Source organism: Hypanus sabinus (genome assembly GCF_030144855.1).
Source record: "Hypanus sabinus isolate sHypSab1 chromosome X2 unlocalized genomic scaffold, sHypSab1.hap1 SUPER_X2_unloc_1, whole genome shotgun sequence".
Lineage (NCBI taxonomy): Eukaryota > Metazoa > Chordata > Chondrichthyes > Myliobatiformes > Dasyatidae > Hypanus > Hypanus sabinus.
In genome coordinates, this window is record NW_026778979.1 from 642,366 (window position 1) to 665,574 (window position 23,209).

Below are 23,209 nucleotides of genomic sequence, written 5' to 3' on the forward strand. Positions count from 1 at the left end.
CAGGTAAATAGAATGAAGGCGTCCACTGGGATACCTGTCGATATTAGGAAAGTACTGAACAGAACTCTTGGAAGGACTTACTGAAACATTAATTGTTTGAAAAGCTTGAAAAGTGTATACTTCTGGTATCACACTACCGAAGATGTTTAATTGCTCTGGAGATTCATCAGAATGTATGGGATGGGCTGAGGTACAAGGAGAGACCGCATTGGTGGGAACAATGTTCTCCTGGAGCATCCAACGTTGAGAGGTGATCTTAAAGAAGACAAGGATCATGAGGTGCATCGATAATATAAATGGAGACCGCCTTTTCAAGCACCAGGGGACGGTTGTAAAACTCAAGGGGGATAGATTTTACGTAAGAGAAGAAAGACTAAAAGGGGACATTTTATCCACAGACAATGATGGGGATGTGGAAGGAGCGACTATAGAAAGTGGTATGGTTGAGTGCAGCTAGAGGGTTTAAAGGATATCTTTACAGGCTAATGGATAGTACCTGATCACAGGGTTATGGGCTAAACGCAGGCAAATGGCGTGAACTCAAGTGGGCATGGACCATCTGGAAGGAACCACACTTGCTGTTCATTGGTATTCTGTGATTCCAGACAGAGGCCTGAATAACAAGGAGAGTTTTAAGAAGAAGAGTGTGAGGTTTAGAGGGGATCTGAGGAATAATTGCCTCAGAAGGTTACCATCAGGAACATAATGACGGAGGACATGTTGCAGGCAGGTATTTAAAGACCATCTCTTTGAGCATTTGAATCACCAAGGCAGAGAAGGCAATAGACCAAACGCTGAATTGGAGAAGGCAAATAACTGGGATATAATGATGAGCTGAAATCCCTGTTTCATTACTTATACGCCGGTTTCTTAGCTGTTACACAGGCCTTTTGATCATAGTTAAAGACTGTGAAGTTTTATGAGCTTTTTTTTTTATTTAGACGCCTTGTGCAGGTGCCGGTGGGCAAGTTATACACGGGTTTCTGAGATAGAGATTGGGATCCCACAAGACAGTATTTATTATTTCTTATTATAATTAATACTATTTTCTCTAAGATAGGTACAGGGGTGGGGAAATCACTACTTAGATGATGGAGTTTTAAGGATTGGAGTTAGAAATGTCAATTTAACTGTATATAGGATGCCATTAGCAATTAATTAGTTGGCTAATCGATGGACAAGCTCTCAGTGGCAAAAAAATAAAGTCGAGTGATTTATAAACAGGATTAATAGAAGACGTGTCAGTGGTGAGAAGTGGCAGGTGGATGCACAATGAGCTGACATGGAAGCACCGTATCATAAACTAATTGATAAATATGAAGGAGCAATAAATATTCTCGGTGTCTCTGTGGATATTCTTCGGGAGCGACATGAAAATCTCTGCTGACCATTTACATCTGTTTCATTATATCATGTCTTGATTCTGTGGCTCATGGATCAGCTTCATCTCCAACTTTCAAATGTTTGGCTGTGATACAAGCACAGGCTTTAAGATTCTGTTGTGGTGCAGTAAGGCCGTCTCCTGTTTCCGGTTTACTGATTGATTTTGCGGAGATTGACTTTAATGTTAATGTACTGGATTAATTTGAAGGAGCAAAGAAATGATCATCCTGTTAGAGGTGTGTCGGAGGACTGTTGGGAACATCACAAGAAGAGTGTTATAGTTTTGGGTGCTTGGGTTCTTCTTACACTGGGAATGTGGGTTCGTTGAATTATGCAATATGTTCCACTGTGGCATTCCCGGTAACCCCAACTTGTTTTTTTTAATGCCTTTATTGATTTTGGGGCACACGATTTAATAAAGTCTCAGGATTTTGTTATGCCTGAGAATCTGTTAGTTCATTGGTATATTAAGGAAATTTATTGTGATATGTTAACCATTTTACAGAAGGATCAAAATATAATTTAACTGGACTGTTGGTGTGGCTGTTTTTGTGCCCAGATTACAGGTAACGATAAAGAAACAAGATTGACCGATTTCTGGAGAACAACATTCTCGATGTCCGCAGGGAACAGGGAGAACCCAGAGGGTTCGATGGCGTGGTCCAGTGTCTCCTCCGTCAACCAGGGATCCACAAAGCACAAAACGTTACTTTATTTTGTTTCCCGCAGGTGAGAGTTTCTGGCTATCAGTTCACACAGCTTGTTGTCCAGGGACTGTGTTCTAATCACGCAGGGAATATGGATTTGTTGGATTATGCAATGTGTCCCACTGTCGCGTTCTTGGTAACCCCACATACTTTTTCTCAAGCTTTTAGCTTATTTTAGGATACACAACTTAATGAGGGCTCAGGATAAGGTTCTGCTTGACAATCTTAGTTCGTCAGTATATTGTGGAAAATTATTATCATATGTGAAACATTGCTGCAGAAGAATCAAAAGATAACTTAACCGGGATGATGGTGTGGCCGTTTTTTGTTCATGAATTACAAGTAACGATAAAGAAACAATTTACCAACCATTTATCAGTATACATAGTAGAATTTGTTTCCATCATTTTAGGCTTTTGTTCATGTAAAGTTGCCATTTGTTCAGATGCCTGTTCGGTTTTGATGAGTCTTAAAACAGGTAGTTCTTGCAGTAGGACAGATTTACTGTTGAAATCTACTCAAACATTATTTCATACGCAGAGTATTGGTTTATATTTCCACTTCTTATGGGTCCCTGCACACTGCGAATCAGTAACAAAAGCTGTTAAAATTCCAAATAGCACATCAGAAATTGAGGGGTTGTTGGATTAATAATTAAATCAAGATTGGTGGGATAAAGGGCATCAATGGAGACACCTTTACAGAATACATACTTGTTTATGGAAGTTTGTGGATGACACAAGAAGGTAAGGAATTACATTGACACGCCTTAGAATTTGACACACTATGCTTAATTACTGTATGCCTTTGTTCGTGTTGGGAAGCATCATTCTGGGTATGTAGATTTCATTTTAAAAATGTCAATAATTTTAATTTAACTCACTCTATCGTGTTTTGTTACGTACAATCTATAGGACTTTTCGGGGGGTAACTTAGGTTTCATTTGAAAAAGGAAGCAGTGAGGGTTTTCTGTCCCAATTCTCTACACCACACTCCAGTCCAGTTCGTGTCCGGAATGCAGCTTTAAATTGGAGTGACCGCCGTTGTTTATACAAACCCCGCACTCGTTCTCCACGTCAGCCAATTATTCAAAGAGAAGGCGGAGACTGGTGATTGACAATGGATTAGCCAACCAGCATCCGGCTAGACCGTCGTCATCAAAGTGGTCCTGACGAAGGGTCTCGCACTGAAATGTTGCTTCCCGACTTGCTGAGTTCCTCCATCTTGTTTGTACGTGTCGACTTGATCTCTGCCACATTTTGGGAACGTCGGGCTGCGCGTTCGGTGGGCGGGAACGGGAATTGATGAGCATATTTGCAGGCCAATGGTCGAGCGGTATTCACGAGTAATTCTGTGACTGCCATTTGACAGATCCAATGAGGAACCGAGTTTCCAGGCTGGTGCTCTGCCGCGTCCCACACACACACACACACTCGTATCCTCCCGCAACTGCCGGTCGGTGGGACAATCCGCCCGGGAATAAACATAGAAACCTCCGGCACAAAACAGGAGGTTGCTGTGCCGAACATGTCCTCACCTTGGAAACACCTGGGAGATGAGGCGGTGAATGTGAGGAGCTGGAGCCCGGACCGGAGAACCTGCGGCCGCCTCTGCCGTGTGCTCAGGACGCGGCTTTATTAATGAACTGAAGCCCCGAGGTGACCGGATATTTCACCGGCTCATCACCTGATAACGTCTGACCGGCGCAATGCCCACGGTGAGAGATTGTGATTACATTAATGAGTTAATATTTAGACCATATGTGGTCTGTCCCAACAAAGGTGTCTGATCAATTGAATATGCTGCCACTATAAATCTGCTTTGAGACTCGTCACAGCTCCAAATTAACAGACTCTCCCACATGCACATTAGATGCACCCAGAGCATTCATTTCAACCGGTTCTCAAAATATCTGCCTCCAACTTAAAAAAAATGGCAAGAACAGAGGTCGAAGTTAAGGTTGCATTTATTATTAAACAATATGCCAATGAAACAACCTCGAGATTCAAAACACATCAAAATCCAACGGGATTCCCATATCTGCAAATCTGTGTGCACTGCCACATCTGTGCACTTCCGCAAACCCCAACTCAGGGTCCGTCCCCCCCCAAATCAGTGTGCATCGACAAATCCATGCTGATCCCAAACCTGCCGGCACCCCGAAATCCACGCACATACACATATCTGTGCGCACCCGAAAATCGCTGACTTCCCACATGCACATTAGATGATCATAGAGCAAGAATGATTTCAAACACTTCTCAAAACAGCTGCCTCCACCTCAAACCTAATGGCAAGAACAAAGTTGAAATTTCAAAGTGCATTTGTTCTTGAAGTTTCTATAAATGATAAGGCCTTAAGATTCATTACACCCCTAAATCGAAGGATTCCCCAAATCCGTGTGCAACCCCAAATCCGCTGAGACTCCCAAATCTGTGCACAGCCCTAAATACTCCCAAATCCCCGTACACCCTCAAATGCCCAGAGCAGTGTGCACCCCCGAATTCACCGACACTCCAAAATCCATATTCACCAACATGCCCTGAAACCTTCGTACATTTGCAAATCAACGTGCAGACCCATGTCCATGTGAACCCCCAAACCCGCTGACATCCCCACAAGCACACCAGATTATCCCAGAGCAAGAATCATTTCAAACAGTTCACAAAATAGCTGCCTCCATCTTAAAACGTTGAAAATGCATACTGCATTCATTTTTAAAGTATTTCTGTATGTCTGAATCTCTGTGTGTTCATATGTGTCCGTGTATGTGCCTGTCCGTCTCTTTGTGCGTCTGTGTGTGTTTGTGTCAGAGACCAGTTCGCAGACGGCGCTCAGTCTTTGTCGTGACGGCGTAGCTACTGAGAACACACGGCTATCCCGTCTACTCCTCATTCCCTCCCCCCCCCCCCCGCCTATTTTGTAGCACATAAAAAGGGAACAAACTGGCCACTCCCGGAAACCACACCCCTTCGCCTTCTGAGAGAACATTGCTGCTTTCCAAACAATGAAGAATTACACAACATCTATAATTCACTGTGTAAGTCAACCATCATCACAGTGCGGGGTGGGGGATGTGGGGACGGGGGGGGGGGGGGTGGTGAGGAAACAGGCGACAGAAAAGGGGGAAGATTACGGAGGAATGTGTGGAGGAAAGAGTGGGGCAGTGTGGATGAGAATGGATGAAGAGAGGGGGACAGGGAGAAAGAGATTGAGGCTATATATATTTAGTCTCTCCCTCTCTCCTCCACACTCCCCTCCCCCGCCTCTTCTGTAGCACACAAAAAGGGAACAAACTGGCCTCTCCCGGAAACCACAGCCCTTCGTCTTCTGAGAGAACATTGCTGCTTTCCGAACAACGAAGAATTACACAACATCTATAATTCACTGTGCGAGTCAACCGTCATCACAGTGCGGGTTGGGGGATGTGCGGATGGGTGTGTGGCGGGGAAACGGGTAACAGAAAAGGGGGAAGATTACGGAGGAATGTGTGGAGGAAACAGTGGGGCAGTGTGGCTGAGAATGGATGAAGAGAGGAGGACAGGGAGAAAGAGATTGAGGCTATATATATTTAGTCTCTCTCTCTCTCCTCCACTCTCCCCTCCCCCGCCTCTTCTGTAGCACACAAAAAGGGAACAAACTGGCCTCTCCCGGAAACCACACCCCTTCGTCTTCTGAGAGAACATTGCTGCTTTCCGAACAACGAAGAATTACACAACATCTATAATTCACTGTGTAAGTCAACCGTCATCACAGTGCAGGGTGGGGGATGTGGGGACGGGGACGGGGGTGGGGTGGTGAGGATACAGGCGACAGAAAAGGGGGAAGATTACGGAGGAATGTGTGGAGGAAACAGTGGGGCAGTGTGGCTGAGAATGGATGAAGAGAGGAGGACAGGGAGAAAGAGATTGAGGCTATATATATTTAGTCTCTCTCTCTCTCCTCCACACTCCCCTCCCCCGCCTCTTCTGTAGCACACAAAAAGGGAACAAACTGGCCTCCCCCGGAAACCACACCCCTTCGTCTTCTGAGAAAACATTGTCACTGTCCAAACAACGAAGAATTGCACAACATCAGACAATTCACTGTGCGAGTCAATCGCCATCACAGTGCGGGGTGGGGGACGTGGGGACGGGTGGGTGCTCGGGAAAACGAGCTGCAGTAAAGGAGGAATTGGGGTGAGGGTGAGAGGTAGGGGAAGCGCTCGGTAGAAAGGGTGAAAGAGATTATAAGGGGAGAAGAAGGGGAGTGAGTGACTGAGTGGGTAGGGTAAGGAGGAATGTGCTGAGGACAAGGGTGTGTCAGTGGGGAAGGGAACAGATGAAGAGAGGAGAGAGAGAGTGTGTGTGGAAGAGAGGGAAATAGGTGAGGTGGGAGGAGGAAGAGAGAATGAGGGAGTGGGAGACAAGAGATGGAGAGAAAGAGACAGTGAGGAAATGGGGAAGCAGAGGTGGCAAAAGTGGGAAGGGGTGAAAATGGGGGTAGGAAAGTGGGGAGAGTTTGAGCCAAAGAGGAGGAAAAAGATATTTTACAACTTTACAATCCCTGGCTCTGATTGCCACACTTTGACCATGGATATCCAGTATCAATTTACTTCTGTCCCCAGCAGGAAATCCTGAAAGCACATCGTTTGCTTCCCGACAACAGCCCCCACCAATTCCCCTTCATCGACACTTTAAATGGAGTCAGAGAGCACTTTTACAAACAAACAAACACTTTTTCCCACTTAGTCCGTACCGAATTATTATTTTGCCGAGTCCCATAACCGCAGCTGGACCATCGCACTCAATACCCCTGATCCAAACTTTTCTACAATGAAATCCATAACTTCTACTGGCAGCTGTTCCTCATCCTCACCACCCTCTGAGTTAAGGAGATCCCACTCAGGTTCCTCTTAAATATTTCACCTTTCACCCTTAAACTGCAACTTCCAGTTCCCATCTCACCCAACCTCAGAGGAAAAATCCTGCCTCCATTTACCCTGTGAACAACACTCATAACGTTATATAAATCTGCAAAATCCCCCTTCATTTTCCAAAACTAAAGGCAATAAAGTCCTTACCTTTTACTAAAGCTCAAGTCCTCAAGTCCCAGCAAACGTATTGTAAATTTCTCTGCACTCTTTGTATTTTGTTGATAATTTTCCTTCAGGCCGGTAACAAAAACTACACACAATACTCCAGATTAGGCCTGACCAACGTCTTATACAACTTCAACATAACATCTCATCTCCTGTAGTCAGTACTTTGATTTATGAAGTCCAATGTGCCAAAAGCTCTCATTTCGACTCTATCTACCTGTGACGCCACTTCCAAGTCATTATGTATCTGTGTTCCCAGATCCCTCTCTTCTACCGACTCCTCAGGACCCGACTGCTCACCGTGTCTTCATGCACCCGAAATCAATGCACACCGCAAATCCAGTCCTTTGAATATGAAACAATGTTTGATGAGTTTCCAGCAGTAAATCTGACCTACTGCGAGAATGACCTGTTTTAAGACTCTTGAAAACCGAAAGGGAATCTGAACAAATTACAACTTTGCATGGAAAAAATTCCTCACCCACTGTAAGCACGAATTGATGACAAGCGATTCTGTTGTAAATCCTGATAAATAGCTTGTAGATCGTTTCTTTATCGTTACCAATAATTCACGCATAAGACAGCAACATCAACAATCCCAGTGAAATTATATTTTGATCCTCTGGAAAATGGTTAAACTTTGGCAATAATTTCCTTAATGTACACTGAACCAACAAATTCTCAGACTTCATTAAATCGTGTATTCTATAATCAAATAAAGGCATTGACAGAAACAAGGTGGGGTTACCAAGAACACGACAGTGGGATGTTTTGCATAACCCAACAAGCACATATTTCAAGCATGGTAAGAACCCAGGCAACGAAAACTAAAAACAAACTAACCTGTCAAGCCAAACGACAATATAATCCTGCACAGGAATAAAACTTAAAATGAGCAGGTTTCCTGAACAGATATAACATCGGAAGAATCTGACAAACCAGAAATAAACTGCTGAAAGTGTTGGCCATGTAAAATCAGGCTTCTTGCATTTCACTTCAATATTTCAATCCCATTACATATCTTCACAAGTAGACTGGGATGCAGAAACCCCCACAAATCAGAGCTTCATTTACAGCTTCCCACATAACACCAGTTACACCAAGATACCTTTCTGCAGCTTTCACAACAATTTTAATTTCCTCAGTAGGATGAGATGCCTGATCAGTACAATTCACCCGATTGGTTATAAACTTCACAAACTTCATTTTATCCAGCAGTGAAGTATCTTTGGTGAGAGAACTGTGATGCCGGCATATATCCACTGACGTCACAGTCTGTTCTCTGAGTGGGATCACTTTATCCAGTTTACCTGCTCTGCTTGCTGTACTTGTCCTTGAACAGGCCCTTCTGCTCACTGTGTTGTTCTGAACCAATTGACCTGGTCACTTAATGCCTTACTAAACCAATCCATTCTGCCTAAACAAGGAACACATCCCTCCATTCTCCTCACATTCACGTGGTATCTAATAGCCTCTTTCACATCTGTCTCCACCACCCCTGACATTCACTCCAGACACCCACCACGTTGGGAATGAAAAATGAAACTTGAAACACAAATCTCCTTCAAACATCCTGAGTCAGGTTTTTAAAATCATTGTCTTTTCTAATTGTGTTCTTTTTTTCAACAGCAGCTATGCAGAGAAAAGATACAAAATGCACTAAATCACAAAATACTTCAATAGTGCAAAAAGGACCAATGAGGATGTTTTCCCCTTTTCCCCTGAAGTTCATGCCCACTGGCATTGGACATTTCCTCCTTAGAGAAAAAATCCCGGCTGTCCACTCTGTCTGTGCCTCTCACATTCCTGTAAACGTCTGTCAGACCTCCCTCAGCCTCTGCCACTCCGGAGAAAATTCCCCGAGATTGTCCGGTGTCTCTTTATTCAGGCAGCATCCTGTTAAGCCTCTTCCACTCACCATCCAAAACCTCCGCATTATTCCTCTCTTCGAATGCAATTCTCCAGATGGAATTAAACTAGAGATTTATACAACTGCAACATAACTGCCTGACAATGGAACCACTATCTGGGAGTTATGAACTCGGATTCCAAGATCCCCCAGTAGATCAACACAGTCCAATCTCATTGAAACCTACCGAATGTTGAAAGGACTGGGTAAGGTGGATGTGGAGAATGTATTTCCTGTGGTGGGGCACAGCCACAAAGTTGAGGAGCCACCTTTTCAAACAGAGGTAAGCAGCTTATTTTTTTTTTATTAGCCAAGGTGTATTGGATCTGTGGAATGCTCTGCCACAGACTGCGGTGGAGGCCGAGTGTGTGGGTATATTCAAGGTGGAAGTTGATCGTTTCCTGATCGGTCAGGGCATCAAAGGATATGGCGGGAGGTCAGATATCTGGAATTGAGTGCGATCTGGGATCAGCCATGATGGAAAGGTGGCTGACTCAATGGGCTGAATGGCCTAATTCTGTTCCTATGCCTTATGGACTTATGAACAGAAGCCCCCTCAATCATGATGAATCTCCTCTGCACTCTTCCAGCACAAAACATCCTTTGTGCAGAATGCTAAGCGGAACTGAATGTAACTTTTCAAGTACGTTGTCAAGCCAGGCAGCATCTGTTGAGGGGAATAGAGTCGATGGCTGGGACAGAACCGATCCCTTACGGCACTAACACAGGCCATTCGGCCCAACCTTTCCATGCTGTCCTCATGTCCATTTAAACTAATCCCTCTGCCTGTCTTTGACACAGAACACAGAAATCTACAGCACATTACAGGCTCTTCAGCCCACAATGTTGTAACCTACTCTAGAGACTGCCTCGGATTTCCTGATCGTATAACCCTCTATGTTTCTAAGCTCCATGAACCTATGTAAGAGTCTCTGGGAAAATGCCTCTGGTTATCCACATGGTCAAAGCCTCTCATCATCTTATACACCTAAATCAGGTCACCTCTCATCCTCCGTCACTACAAGAAGGAAAGGCCAAGTTCACTCAATCTATTCTCATAAGGCTGCTCTCCAATCCAAGAGCAACATCCTTGTAAATCTACTCTACACTCTCTATAGTATCCACATCCTTCCTGTAGTGAGGCCACCAGAACTGAACACAGGACTCCCAAATGGGGTCCAACTAAGCCCACAGCCCTGCCGTGTTGGGGTACAATTACTTATGCACAGGTTAGGAGAAATATCGCTTCAACATCACCTCACAGCTCTTGAACTCAATCCCACGGTTGATGAAGGCCATCACACCAGACGCCTTCCTAACAACACTGCCAACCTCCACAGCAGCTTTGAGTGTCGTATGGATACGGACCCCAAGATCTCTCTGACCCTCCACACTGCCAAGAGTCTTATCATTAATATTATATTCTGTGTTCGAATTTGACCTGCAGAAATGAACTTCTTCAGCTGTGTTGAACTCCCTCTGCCACTTCCCAGTTCTGCATCCGAAGCGAGGAAATAGATTGCTGAGCCTCTGGCTAGGATCATTATGTCCTCAGTGTCCACGAGAATGGTACCGGAGGGAGGCAAATGTTGTCCCCTTGTACAAAAAGGGTATTAGGGATAGTCCGGATAATTATAGACCATTGAGCCTTACATCTGTGGTGGGAAAGCTGTTGGAAAAGATTCACAAAGATAGGATCTATTGGCATTTAAAGAATCATGGTCTGATCAGTGACAGTCAGCATGGCTTTCTGAAGGGCAGATTGTGTCTAACAAGCCTGATAGAGTTCTTTTAGGAGGTGACCTGGCATATAGATGAGGGTCGTGCAGTGGATATAATCTATATGGATTTTAGTAATGCATTTGATAAGGTTCCACACGGCAGGCTTATACAGAAGTCAGAAGGCATGGGATCCAGGGATGTTTGACCAGGTGGATTCAGAATTGGCTTGCCTGCAGAAAGCAGAGAGTTGTGCTGGACGGTGTACATTCGGATTGTGACTAGTGGTGTCCCACCAGGATCAATTCTGGGATCCCTATTTTTCGTGATTTTTATTAACGACCTGGATGTGGGGGTAGAAGGATGGGTTGGCAAGTTTGCAGAAGACACAAAGTTTGGTGGTGTTGTGGACAGTGCTAAGGAATGTCAAAGGTTGCAGAGAGACATTGATGGAATGCAGGAGAGGGCTGAGAAGTGGCAGATAGAGTTCAACCTGGAGAAGTGTGAGGTGGTACACTTTGGAAGGACAAATTTCAAGGCAGAGTACAAAGTAAATGGTAGGATACTTTGAAGTGTGGAGGAGCAGAGGGATCTGGGGCTACATGTCCACAGATCCCTGAAAGATGCCTCACAGGTAGACAGAGTAGTTAAGAAAGCTTATGGGGTGTTAGCTTTCCTAAGTCGAGGGATAGAGTTTAAGAATCGTGATGTAATGATGCAGCTCTATAAAACTTTGGTTAGGCCATACTCGGAGTACTCTGTCCAGTTCTGGTCACCTCACTATAAGAAGGATGTGGAAGCATTGGAAAGGGTACAGAGGAGATTTACCAGAATTCTGTCTGGTTTTGACAGTATGCATTATGATCAGATATGAAGGGAGCTCGGGCTTTACTCTCGGGAAAGAAGGAGGATGAGAGGACACATGATAGAGGTATACAAGATATTAAGGGGAATAGATAGAGGGGACATCCAGCCCTCTTCCCCAGGGCACCACTGCTCAATACAAGAGGACATGGCTTTAAGGTAAGGGGAGGGGTTCGAGGGGGATATTAGAGGAAGATTTTATACTCAGAGAGTGGTTGGTGCGTGGAATGAACTGCCCGAGTCAGTGGTGGAGGCAGATACACGAGTGAAGTTTAAGAGTCTACTAGACAGGTATATGGAGGAATTTAAGCTTAGGGAGGCAGAGTTTAAGGCCTCATTGTGGGCCGAAGGGCATGTACTGTGCTGTATTGTTCTATGTTCTATCTATTTCTCGCTGGAATCTCTCTTGTCATTTAATTTTTTATTGAAGGCACGACAAAGTACAGAAAACGTAATGCATTACATTTTCCTCCATTTTGCTTTGATACCTTACCCCTGAACACCACAACGTCATCAGTGGGGCCTTCTGGGAGTTGCAGTCAATGTCCTCGCTCGCTCCCTGTCAAAGCATGTTTCGTCAGCCACCACAGACGCCACCGAAACAGACCCACCGAGGCGCGAAGGGGAATCACACCCGTCCTTGTGGGCGCCGAGGCCGGCGACACCGACAGAAGCGACTCGCTGATCTCCGCCATGGCGATGGAGTGGAAGAGGATGGGCTGAGCATGGGCCGATTTCCTCCAGCCTATCGTAGCTCAGACCTAACACTGACGCCTGCTGTCATTGGCTGCAGTGCCTGTCGCTCAAATGGGAACTCAGAGGGTGATTAGTTGATGTGAATGTCAGTCAGCCTTCCTGTCTTTATGAGTTTGGATTTGGATTTATAACGGGACAGGAAACAAATTGGGAGAAATGTGAGTTTTTATCTGATGGTGCATCAGTCTCCGAGTTACATTATTAACAATAAAAGAGCAAAGGCCGTGGTGAGGAAGTAGGTGATTTACTGGAGGTTATATGGAGATAATATTGGAAGGGATATTAAACTTGGAGATGTTTGGGATATGATTTTGAAAATGGGGGGGGGGATTTGTGGGGATCATAATGTTCCAGTTTTCAGTAAAAACTTTAATAAATTATGGGATTGACTTTAAATTAATTCACAGTTTGAGCTGGAAAAGGCATGTATTAATTGTGTTAAACCTAAGGAAATGACATAGAAGGTAGCGAAGGTGAGTGGGATGTTGGATTATTGGGATGCTCTTAAAATCCAACAAAAGGCAACAAAAAAAGCCATAAGAATGGTCAAGACGAAATATGAGGGCAAACCGGCCAATAATATAAATCAGGATACTAAAAGTTTAGAAGAGCCTCTGTGACCTCTTGTTTAAATCCATTCACTCACCCCCTTCCCATCTTAATCCACTCCTTTCCCGCACTCTTTTCTGCTGTCTCTCTCCCCTATTCATTTTTGTTCTTCAGAGAAGATGTCGATCTGAAACGTAGACTGTCCATCTCTCTCCACACATGCCACCTGACCCGCTCGGTTCCTACAGCATTTTGTGTCTGTTTGATCGGTAAATCTCTGCTCTCCGTCCAGCGGAAAGATATTGGAGAGATATTAGTTGCCCACACGCTTCCCTGGGAAAGGTTGCCTGTCGGCAACCTGACTGCGCCGAAGGCCCTCGGGCTTTCCACTGGTCCTGGGGACGCTTTGCCCGAGTGTTCCCCCAATCTCTGGGGCAGTGCTGCCTGAGTCTCCCCACAATGCCTGGGGACTCTCTGATTCTCTGCTTCCCCTCCCAGTCTCTGTCACCCTGGATGTGGAAACGGCGAATCCATGGATCGAGGTGTCTGAGGATCGGAAAAGTGTGAGATGTACCCGGACCCGGAGAGATCTCCCTGACACCAGGAAGAGATTCACAAATTGGGCTTGTATGCTGAGATCGGAGGGATTCACATAGGGGAGACATTACTGGGAGGTGGAGGTGACGGGGAATCGGGGCTGGGGTCTGGGAGTCGCCGCAGAGTCTGTGGAGAGGAAGAGACGGGTCAGTCTGGGTCCGGAGACCGGATTCTGGGTCATCGGGCGGGATTATGACGTGTTACATTGGGATTGTGACGTGTCCGGTCGCCCCTCCCCTGAGTCCCGTCTCGCTGCCGGTCCCATCCCCGGGAGGGTGGGGATTTATCTCAGTTACGAGTCCGGGACAGTTTCATTTTACAACGCGGAGACCAAGTCCCATCTCCACACCTTCACTGGGAATAAATTCACGGGGAAACTTTATCCTCTCTTCGCGCCCTGGGATGTGAACCAGTGGCTGAGAATCTGCTCCCGTTATGCTCCGGGTCTGTAAATGGGTTGGGTCCTGGGACCGGCGTCAGGAGTAAGATCACTGTAAATGTAAATATGCAGAGAGTGAAATAATCATGAGATGAGAATTATCGATCCATTAATTTTAACTCGTTCACCGCATCCAACAACAGAATAGAATCGGGTCCTGAGCTCTCCCGGGTGCTACAGTCCACACGAACTGAAACAGGTTAAATGGGACAAGTGGGGGCGGTGCTGACTGGAAAAGACAGTGAAGATTGTTCATTAAGTTCATCTGCTATTTCTTTGTCCCCCATTACTACTTCACCAGCATCATTTTCCAGTGGTCTAGTATCAACTCTCATCTCCCTTTCACTCTTCATGTAACTGAAAACTAAACTTTTAGTATCCTGATTTATATTATTGGCCAGTTTGCCCTCATATTTCGTCTTGACCATTCTTATGGCTTTTTTCATTGCCTTTTGTTGGATTTTAAGAGCATCCCAATAACCCAACATCCCACTCACCTTTGCTACCTTATATGCCATTTCCTTAGGCTTAACACAGTCGTTAACTTCACTTGTCAGCGACGGATTCCTACCCCCGCCATTGGAGAACTTCTTCGGTGGGACATGTCTCTCCTGCTGTTCCCACATCCGTCAGCCACCTCTGTTAAGCCGTCATCCTCAGAGTAACGTCCCGATACAATTGGGACGTTTCCATTATTATATGCCTTTGCCTGTTCAATACTGTGAATTAATTTAACGTCAGTCCTATAACTTAATAAAGTTTTTATCTGAAAACTATCAACCCCTCAAAGATTGTACTGAAGACTGCATTTGATTTTTTTCACCCATATCTGCTTCACACTGAAATAGTATGTGTTTAAAAGTTTCATAATGACAAAATGTACACAACAGTCATATGAAGCAAGGTTAGCAGAGCTGGGACCTTTTTCTTTGGAGCGTAGAAGAATGAGAGGGGACTTGATAGAGGTCTAGAAGATTATGAGAGGCATAGATAGGGTGGATAGTCAGTACCTGTTCCCCAGGGCACCAATAACAAACACCAGAGGACATAGGTACAAAATTAAGGGATGGAAGTTTAGGGGAGACATTAGGGGTAAGTTTTATTTTACACAGAGGGTTGTGAGTGCCTAGAATGACTTGCCAGGGTTGGTGGTGGAGGCTAAAACATTAGGGGTATTTAAGAACCTCTTGGAGAGGCACATGGCTGAAAGAAAATTAGAGGGTTATGGGGTAGTGTGGGTTTAGTACTTTTTTAAAGGATTATATGGGTCGGCACAACATGAAGGGCTGAAGGGCCTGTTCTGCGCTGTAGTGTTCTATGGTTCTATGGTCCTGTGACACAGAATGAAGTTTTCTAATTAAATACAAGGCATAATTAAGCACAGTGTTGGCAATTCTAAGTCGTGTCAATATCATTCCTTCCCTTCCTGTTTTAAGCCCTTCTTCCATAAACTCAACTTATTTATGTATTCTGTAAAGGCATCAGTCCTTATGGCAATTTTCCTTCAGATCTTGCCATAAGTCCTGAATTCTTAACCCTACCATCCCCTTAGCTTCTGATTTGCGAAGTGGAATGTCTATATCCACAGTTGAACTTCTAACAGGTTTTGTTGCTAAACAGTCAACTCCATCATTTCCCTCAACAGTGCGATGTGCAGGGCCCATAAGGTGCAGACATATGAACCGAACTTTGTATATGAAATAATGCTTGATGAGTTTCCAACAGTCAATCTGACCTACTGCTAGAATGTCCTGTTTTAAGGCTCATCAAAACCGAAAGAGAATCTGAACAAATTACAAGTTTGCAAGGACCAATTTCCTCCACACACTGTAACCCTAAAATCAAAGCAAAGAATTCTGCTTCATATACCCACAAATGGCTGGTAAGTGATTTCTTTATCATTGCCTGCAACTCAGGCACACACAAAAAATGAGAACAGACACACTAACATTCCCAGTTAAATTACGTTTTAACCCATCTGTAAAAATGCTGACCGTATGATAATAACTTTCATTAATATACTCGTGAACCAACAGACTCTCAGGCAGAACGGAATCCAATTGTGTAACCTAAAATTAACTACAGTCGTTGGAAAAAACAACAAAGTGGGGTTACTGAGAAAGCTACAGTGGGACATATTGTATCATCCAATACACTCATATTCCCAGCGTGATAAGAACCCAGCCACCCAGAACTAAAAGCATTCTTCTTGTGATGTTCCCCACCACCCTTTAGCACAGGATGTTCAATCCAATTTGTTTACGTCAACTTCCACCTCTGTCCCTGGAAGGGCAATTGTCCCATTTCAACCAGTAAAGCCGAATCAGGGGACGACCTGACTTAACCACAACACAATCTTAAAGCACGAAATGAATCACACCCAAACATCATAAAGTTGAAGAGGAAGGTGATCTATAAACCACAAACATAATCAAGAACAGATCCAATTAAACAAACGAGATTGATCATCAAATATTTTCATGTCACACCCAAGAATACTCACAGGGATAACGAAGAGTATTTAATGTTTCTTTACATTTATCAATTATTTTCTGATCCGGTGCTTCAATGTCAGCTTATTATCTGTCCACATGCCTGGAAATCTCACCATTGACACCTTTTAAGGAGTTTGACCATATCATTTCCAATCAAGTGCAGGTCCATTAATCCTGTTTGTAAAGCACATAACTTGTGTTTTTGCTACTGAAAGCTTAAATCCCATCTAGTCGCCGACTGTTCGACCTTACTAATTGCTAAAGCATCCTATATACAGTAAAAGTGAAATTTCTACCTCTAATCCATAAACCTCCATCATCTGCACATAGAGATTTACACAATGAAAAACCTGTCTCAGAGAAAAATATTATTAATTATAATATTGTTATGATCCCAGCCCCCTCCTTTGTGAGAATCGCAAGAGCACCCTTTGAGGAGGGGGGGGGTCAGTAGACCCAGGAAGTAAGAGAGAGAGGAACGTGAAAAATTGCACGTCCCACCAGGGATACAGAATAAGATGCCAGCAACTATTGTCTCATGGAGACCACGTGAAAAGCCCTTGGGCAAGGTGGGCTGGTTGAGAGAGAGATTGCATCATCCCAACCTGATTGACACCTGCGACCCCGTGAGGAAGTATAAAGGAGAGTCTCAGGGGGACAGTCCCTTAGACGCACCCAGAAGACACGAGAGAGCGATCCCGCAGTAGCGGGATGCCATTCTGAAGGAAGCCACGTGCGTTAGATTCCGGGATTGGAATTTGTGGCTGGAATCACAGGAAACCGCTTTTAACTAACATCGGGGAGAGGGAACCAACGCTTCCCCGATTTCACCGAAGATTCATCAAGACTCGGCAAGTTCTTTCTCTTCTCCCCCACCCAATCTCTCTCTCTCGGTCGCCCCACGCAAAACCCAGCGATTTTCAAAGGGCTGCGGCCTGCAGACTTTCAGACTGACTTTTATATTTCCAACGGACAATCTATTAACCCCTAGACACCAGCAGAGCTCACTTCTTAATGATGATGATTACTATACCCGCGCTTTAGATTGAATGTTGACAATGTGCACTATCTAAATGTATGTATTAACCCTACTTTTGTGTCCCTTTACGAGTAAAACGTTTGAAAATAGTGACATCAGACTGCAACGGACCTCTCTATCTCTGCTGGTAAGTTCTCCAGTTACGGGATTCATAACAATATAAAATAATAAATACTGCCTGTGGGATCCCAGTCTCTATCTCATAACAACCTGAATATAACTTTCCCACCCATACCTGACACAAAACGTTCAATTAAAACAACTCAAAGTTAGATAATAGCCCCTCCATCCTCATTTCCACAATTTCATAAAAATTCTTTCCTTACAGAAATACCATCTGCCTTTTGAATAGTAAAAATACTGCTGTTACAACATCTATATTTAACTGGCTTTACTAATACCATCTTCCAAATATAAACATGAATTCAATGTCATACTTGCCCATCCAGACCTTTACAAGACGTACAAATAGAAACAATCAGAAAAAATTGTACAATAGCCCTCTCATTTGCATTTCCAAAAATTAATCAAAAGTCCATCCTTCAATAAATATCATTTGCCTTTTCAATATCAAAAATATTGCTATTACAACATCTTTATTTAACTGTACTTTCCTATTATGATCTTCCAAACCCAAACTGATTCCAATGTTATTTAAGGCAGAGATTGCTAGGTATCTGAGTAGCCAGGGTATCAACGGTTATGGTGAGAAGGTGGGGGAGTGGGACTAAATGGGAGAATGGATCAGCTCATGATGAATTGGCAGAACAGAGTCGATGGGCTGAATGACCGACTTCTGCTCCTTTGTCTTATGGTCTTATTCTACCGTTCCAAATTCTCCTCTGATAAAACGTGAATTTACCTCTTTTATCGAAAATATAATTCAAACATTCGATTACCATACATTCTACAAGTTTACATAAATGAGACTTTAATGATATTGGCCTACAAGGAGGATCAGACGGGGAGATCCAGGTTTTAGAATGGGAACTACTACAACCATTTTCCATGAGAAAAGTGGATAGCCAAACCTCCAAATACGATTCAGAAAGCTAATATTTTTCAAAAGAAAATTACACACATACCTGTTGAATCAAGATTTTCGACAAGTTCATGATGCATTTTATTCCCATTCACAACACTATACTCTGCCCCTTTCCTTATAAAACTGACAACACCACCCCTCTACCAACTGACCTGTCAAGCCAAATGACAATATAATCCTGCACAGGAATAAAACTTAAAATGTGCAGGTTTCCTGAACAGATATAACATCGGAAGAATCTGACCAATCAGAAATAAACTGCTGAAAGTGTTGACCATGTAAAATCAGGCTTCTTGCATTTCACTTCAATATTTCAATCCCATTACATATCTTCACAAGTAGACTGGGATGCAGAAACCCCCACAACTCAGAGCATCATTTACAGCTTCCCACATAACACCAGTTACACCAAGATACCTTTCTGCAGCTTTCACAATAATTTTAATTTCCTCAGTAGGATGGGATGCCTGATCAGTACAATTCACCCGATTGGTTATAAACTTCACAAACTTCATTTTATCCAGCAGTGAAGTATCTTTGGTGAGAGAACTGTGATGCCGGCATATATCCACTGACGTCACAATCTGTTCTCTGAGTGGGATCACTTTATCCAGTTTACCTGTTCTGCTTGCTGTACTTGTCCTTGAACAGGCCCTTCTGCTCACTGGGTTGTTCTGAACCAATTGAACTGGTCACTTCATGCCTTACTAAACCAATCCCTTCTGCCTACACAAGGAGCACATCCCTCCATTCTCCTCTCATCCACGTGGTATCCAACAGCCTCTATCACATCTGCCTCCACCACCACCCGATATTCACTCCAGACACCCACCACTCTGGGAATGAAAAACAAAACTTGAACCGCAAATCTTCTTTAAACATCCTGATTTTTAACATCCAGGTTTTTAACATTATTGTCTTTTCTAATTGTTTTTTTTTCCAACAGCAGCTATGCAGAGAAAAGGTACAAAATGCACTAAATTACAAAATACTTCAATAGTGCAAAAAGGTCCAATGAGGATGTGTTCCCCCTTTCCCCTGAAGTTCATGCCCACTGGCATTGGACATTTCCTCCTTAGAGAGAAAATCCCGGCTGTCCACTTTGTCTGTGTCTCTCACATTCCTGTAAACGTCTGTCAGACCTCCCTCAGCCTCTGCCACTCCGGAGAAAATTCCCCGAGATTGTCCGGTCTCACTTTATCCAAGCAGCATCCTGTTAAGCCTCTTCCACTCACCATCCAAAACCTCCGCATTATTCCTGTCTTCAAATTCAATTCTCCAGATGTGGTTAAACTAGAGATTTATACAACTGCAACATAACTGCCTGACAATGGAACCACTATCTGGGAGTTATGAACTCGGATTCCAAGATCCCCCTGTAGATCAACACAGTCCAATCTCACCCCATGAATATAACAGCAACGAGATAATGCTGAGGCTTTATAAGACTCTAGTCAGGCCACACTTGGAGTATTGTCAACAGTGTTGGGCCACACATCTCAGACAGGATGTGTTGTCATTGGAGAGAGTCCAGAGGAGGTTCAGAAAGATGATTTCGGGAATGAAGGGGTTAAAATATGAGGAGCACTTGGCAGCTCTGACCCTGTGCTCACTGCAACTCAGAAAAATGCGGGGCATCTCATTGAAACCTACCGAATGTTGAAAGGACTGGATAAGGTGGATGTGGAGGAGGTATTTCCTGTGGTGGGGCCCAGCCACAAAGTTGAGGGGCCACCTTTTCAAACAGAGGTAAGCAGCTTATTTTTTTATTAGCCAGAGAGTATTGGATCTGTGGAATGCTCTGCGACAGACTGCGGTGGAGGCCGAGTGTGTGGGTATATTCAAGGTGGAAGTTGATCGTTTCCTGATCGGTCAGGGCATCAAAGGATATGGCGGGAGGTCAGATATCTGGAATTGAGTGCGATCTGGGATCAGCCATGATGGAAAGGTAGCTGACTCAATGGGCTGAATGGCCTAATTCTGTTCCTATGCCTTATGGACTTATGAACAGAAGCCCCCTCAATCATGATGAATCTCCTCTGCACTCTTCCAGCACAAAACATCCTTTGTACAGAATGCTAAGCGGAACTGAATGCAACTTTTCAAGAACGTTATCATGTCAGGCAGCATCTGTTGAGGGGAATAGAGTCGATGGCTGGGACAGAACCCGTCACTTACGGCGCTAACACAGGCCTTTCGGCCCAACCTTCTCATGCTGTCTTCCTGTCCATTTAAACTAATCCCTCTGCCTGTCTTTGACACAGAACACAGAAATCTACAGCACATTACAGGCTCTTCAGCCCACAATGTTGTACCGACCATGTAACCTACTCTAGAGACTGCCTCGGATTTCCCGATCATATAGCCCTCTGTGTTTCTAACCTCCGTGACGCTATCTAAGAGTCTATTAAAATATCCTGTTGTATCCACCTCCACCATCACTGCCGGCAGTGCATTCCACGCACCCACCACTCTGTGTGTAAGAAACTTACCCCTGACATTCCCTCAGTACCGACTTCTAAGCAGCTAAAACTACGTCCCCACATGTTAGGCACTTCAAGCCTTGGAAAATGCCTCTGGCTATCCACATGGTCAAAGCCTCTCACCATCTTATACACCTCTATCACGTCACCTCTCATCCTCCGTCGCTCCAAGAAGGCTAAGTTCACTCAATCTGTTCTCATAAGGCATGCTCTACAATCCAAGAGCAACATCCTTGTAAATCTACTCTACACTCTCTACAGTATCCACATCCTTCCTGTCGTGAGGCCACTGGAACTGAACACAGGACTCCCAAGTGGGGTCCAACTAAGTGCACAGCCCTGCCGTGTTGGGGTACAATTACTTATGTACAGGTTAGGAGAAATATCGCTTCAACATCACCTCACAGCTCTTGAACTCAATCCCACGGTTGATAAAGGCCATCACACCAGACCCCTTCCTAACCACACTGCCAACCTCCACAGCAGCTTTGAGTGTCGTATGGACATGGACCCCAAGATCTCTCTGACCGTCCACAATGCCAAGAGTCTTACCATTAATATTATATTCTGTGTTCAAATTTGACCTGCAGAAATGAACCTCTTCATCTGTGTTGAACTCCATCTGCGCTTCCCAGTTCTGCATCCGAGGCAAGGAAATAGATTGCTGAGCCTCTGGCGAAGATCATTATGTCCCCATTGTCCACGGGAATTGTACCGGAGTATTGGAGGGAGGCGAATGTTGTCCCCTTGTTCAAAAAGGATAGTAAGGATAGTCCCGATAATTATAGACCATTGAGCCTTACATCTGTGGTGGGAAAGCTGTTGGGAAAGATTCAGAAAGATAGGATTTATTGGCATTTAGAGAATCTTGGTCTGATCAGTGACAGTCAGCATGGCTTTCTGAAGGACAGATCGTGTCTAAAAAGCCTGATGGAGTTCTTTTAAGAGGTGACCAGGCATATAGATGAGGGTAGTGCAGTGGATGTGATCTACATGGATTTTAGTAATGCATTTGATAAAGTTACACGTGGTAGGCTTATTCATAAAGTCAGAAGGCATGGGAACCAGTGATGTTTGACCAGGTGGATTCAGAATTGGCTTGCCTGCAGAAAGCAGAGAGTTCTGGTGGAGGGAGTACATTTGGATTGGAGGGTTGTGACTAGTGGTATCCCACAAGGGTCAGTTCTGGGACCCCTACTTTTTGTGATTTTTATTAACGACCTGGATGTGGGGGTAGAAGAATGGGTTGGCAAGTTTGCAGAAGACACAAAGATTGGTGGTGTTGTGGATAATGAAGAGGATTGTCAAAGATTGCAGAGAGACATTGATAGGATGCAGGAGTGGGCTGAGAATAGGCAGATGGAGTTCAACCCAGAGAAGTGTGAGGTGGTACACTTTGGAAGGACAAACTCCAAGGCAGAGTACAAAGTAAATGGCAGGACACTTCGCAGTGCAGAGGAGCAGAGGGATCTGGGGCTACATGTACACAGATCCCTGAAAGTTGCCTCACAGGTAGACAGAGTAGTTAAGAAAGCTTATGCGGTGTTAGCTTTCATAACTCGAGGGATAGAGTTTAAGAGTCGCGATGTAATGATGCAGCTCTATAAAACTCTGGTTGGGCCACAGGGAGTACTCTGTCCAGTTCTGGTCACCTCACTATAGGAAGAATGTGGAAGCACTGGAAAGGGTACAGAGGAGATTTACCAGAATGCTGCCTGGTTTAGAGAGTATGGATTATGATCAGAGATTCAGGGAGCTAAGGCTTTACTCTCTGGAGAGAAGGAGTGTGAGAGGAGAAATGATAGAGGTATAGTTGATATTAAGGGGAATAGATAGAGTGGACAGCCAGCGCCACTTCCCCAGGGCACCACTGCTCAATACAAGAGGACATGGCTTTAAGGTAAGGCGAGGGAAGTTCAAGGGGGATATTAGAGGAAGATTTTATACTCAGAGAGTGGTTGGTGCGTGGAATGCACTGCTCGAGTCAGTGGTGGAGGCAGATACACGAGTGAAGTTTAAGAGTCTACTAGACAGGTATATGGAGGAATTTAAGTTTAGGGAGGCAGGGTTTGAGGGTCGGCACAACATTGTGGGCCGAAGGGCCTGTACTGTGCTGTATTGTTCTGTGTTCTCTCTATTTCTCG

At 44.4% G+C, this 23,209-nt stretch overlaps 1 protein-coding gene, 1 long non-coding RNA gene and 1 pseudogene across 3 annotated transcripts in view; 2 read left to right on the top strand and 1 right to left on the bottom strand.

The window, feature by feature from the left end:
* The window catches only part of LOC132385702 (uncharacterized), a 30,184-nt gene extending 26,729 nt beyond the window's left edge, over positions 1–3,455 (top strand). The window contains exons 3-4 of the long non-coding RNA XR_009509233.1: positions 1,943–2,112; positions 3,005–3,455. This is a non-coding gene — a long non-coding RNA (uncharacterized LOC132385702). The remainder of the gene's footprint in view (positions 1–1,942; positions 2,113–3,004) is intronic.
* A 9,874-nt stretch (positions 3,456–13,329) lies between these two features.
* Positions 13,330–15,381, top strand: LOC132385675 (E3 ubiquitin-protein ligase TRIM39-like; annotated as a pseudogene).
* Positions 15,382–15,768: 387 nt separating this feature from the next.
* Positions 15,769–23,209, bottom strand: part of LOC132385692 (nuclear factor 7, ovary-like) — a 30,531-nt gene continuing 23,090 nt past the window's right edge. The window contains exon 6 of one of the 2 annotated variants that reach the window (XM_059957900.1): positions 15,769–21,884. In XM_059957900.1, the coding sequence (XP_059813883.1) occupies positions 21,639–21,884 (246 nt within the window). In that variant the 3' untranslated portion in view covers positions 15,769–21,638. The remainder of the gene's footprint in view (positions 21,885–23,209) is intronic. The other variant, XR_009509231.1, reaches the window with a different exon arrangement.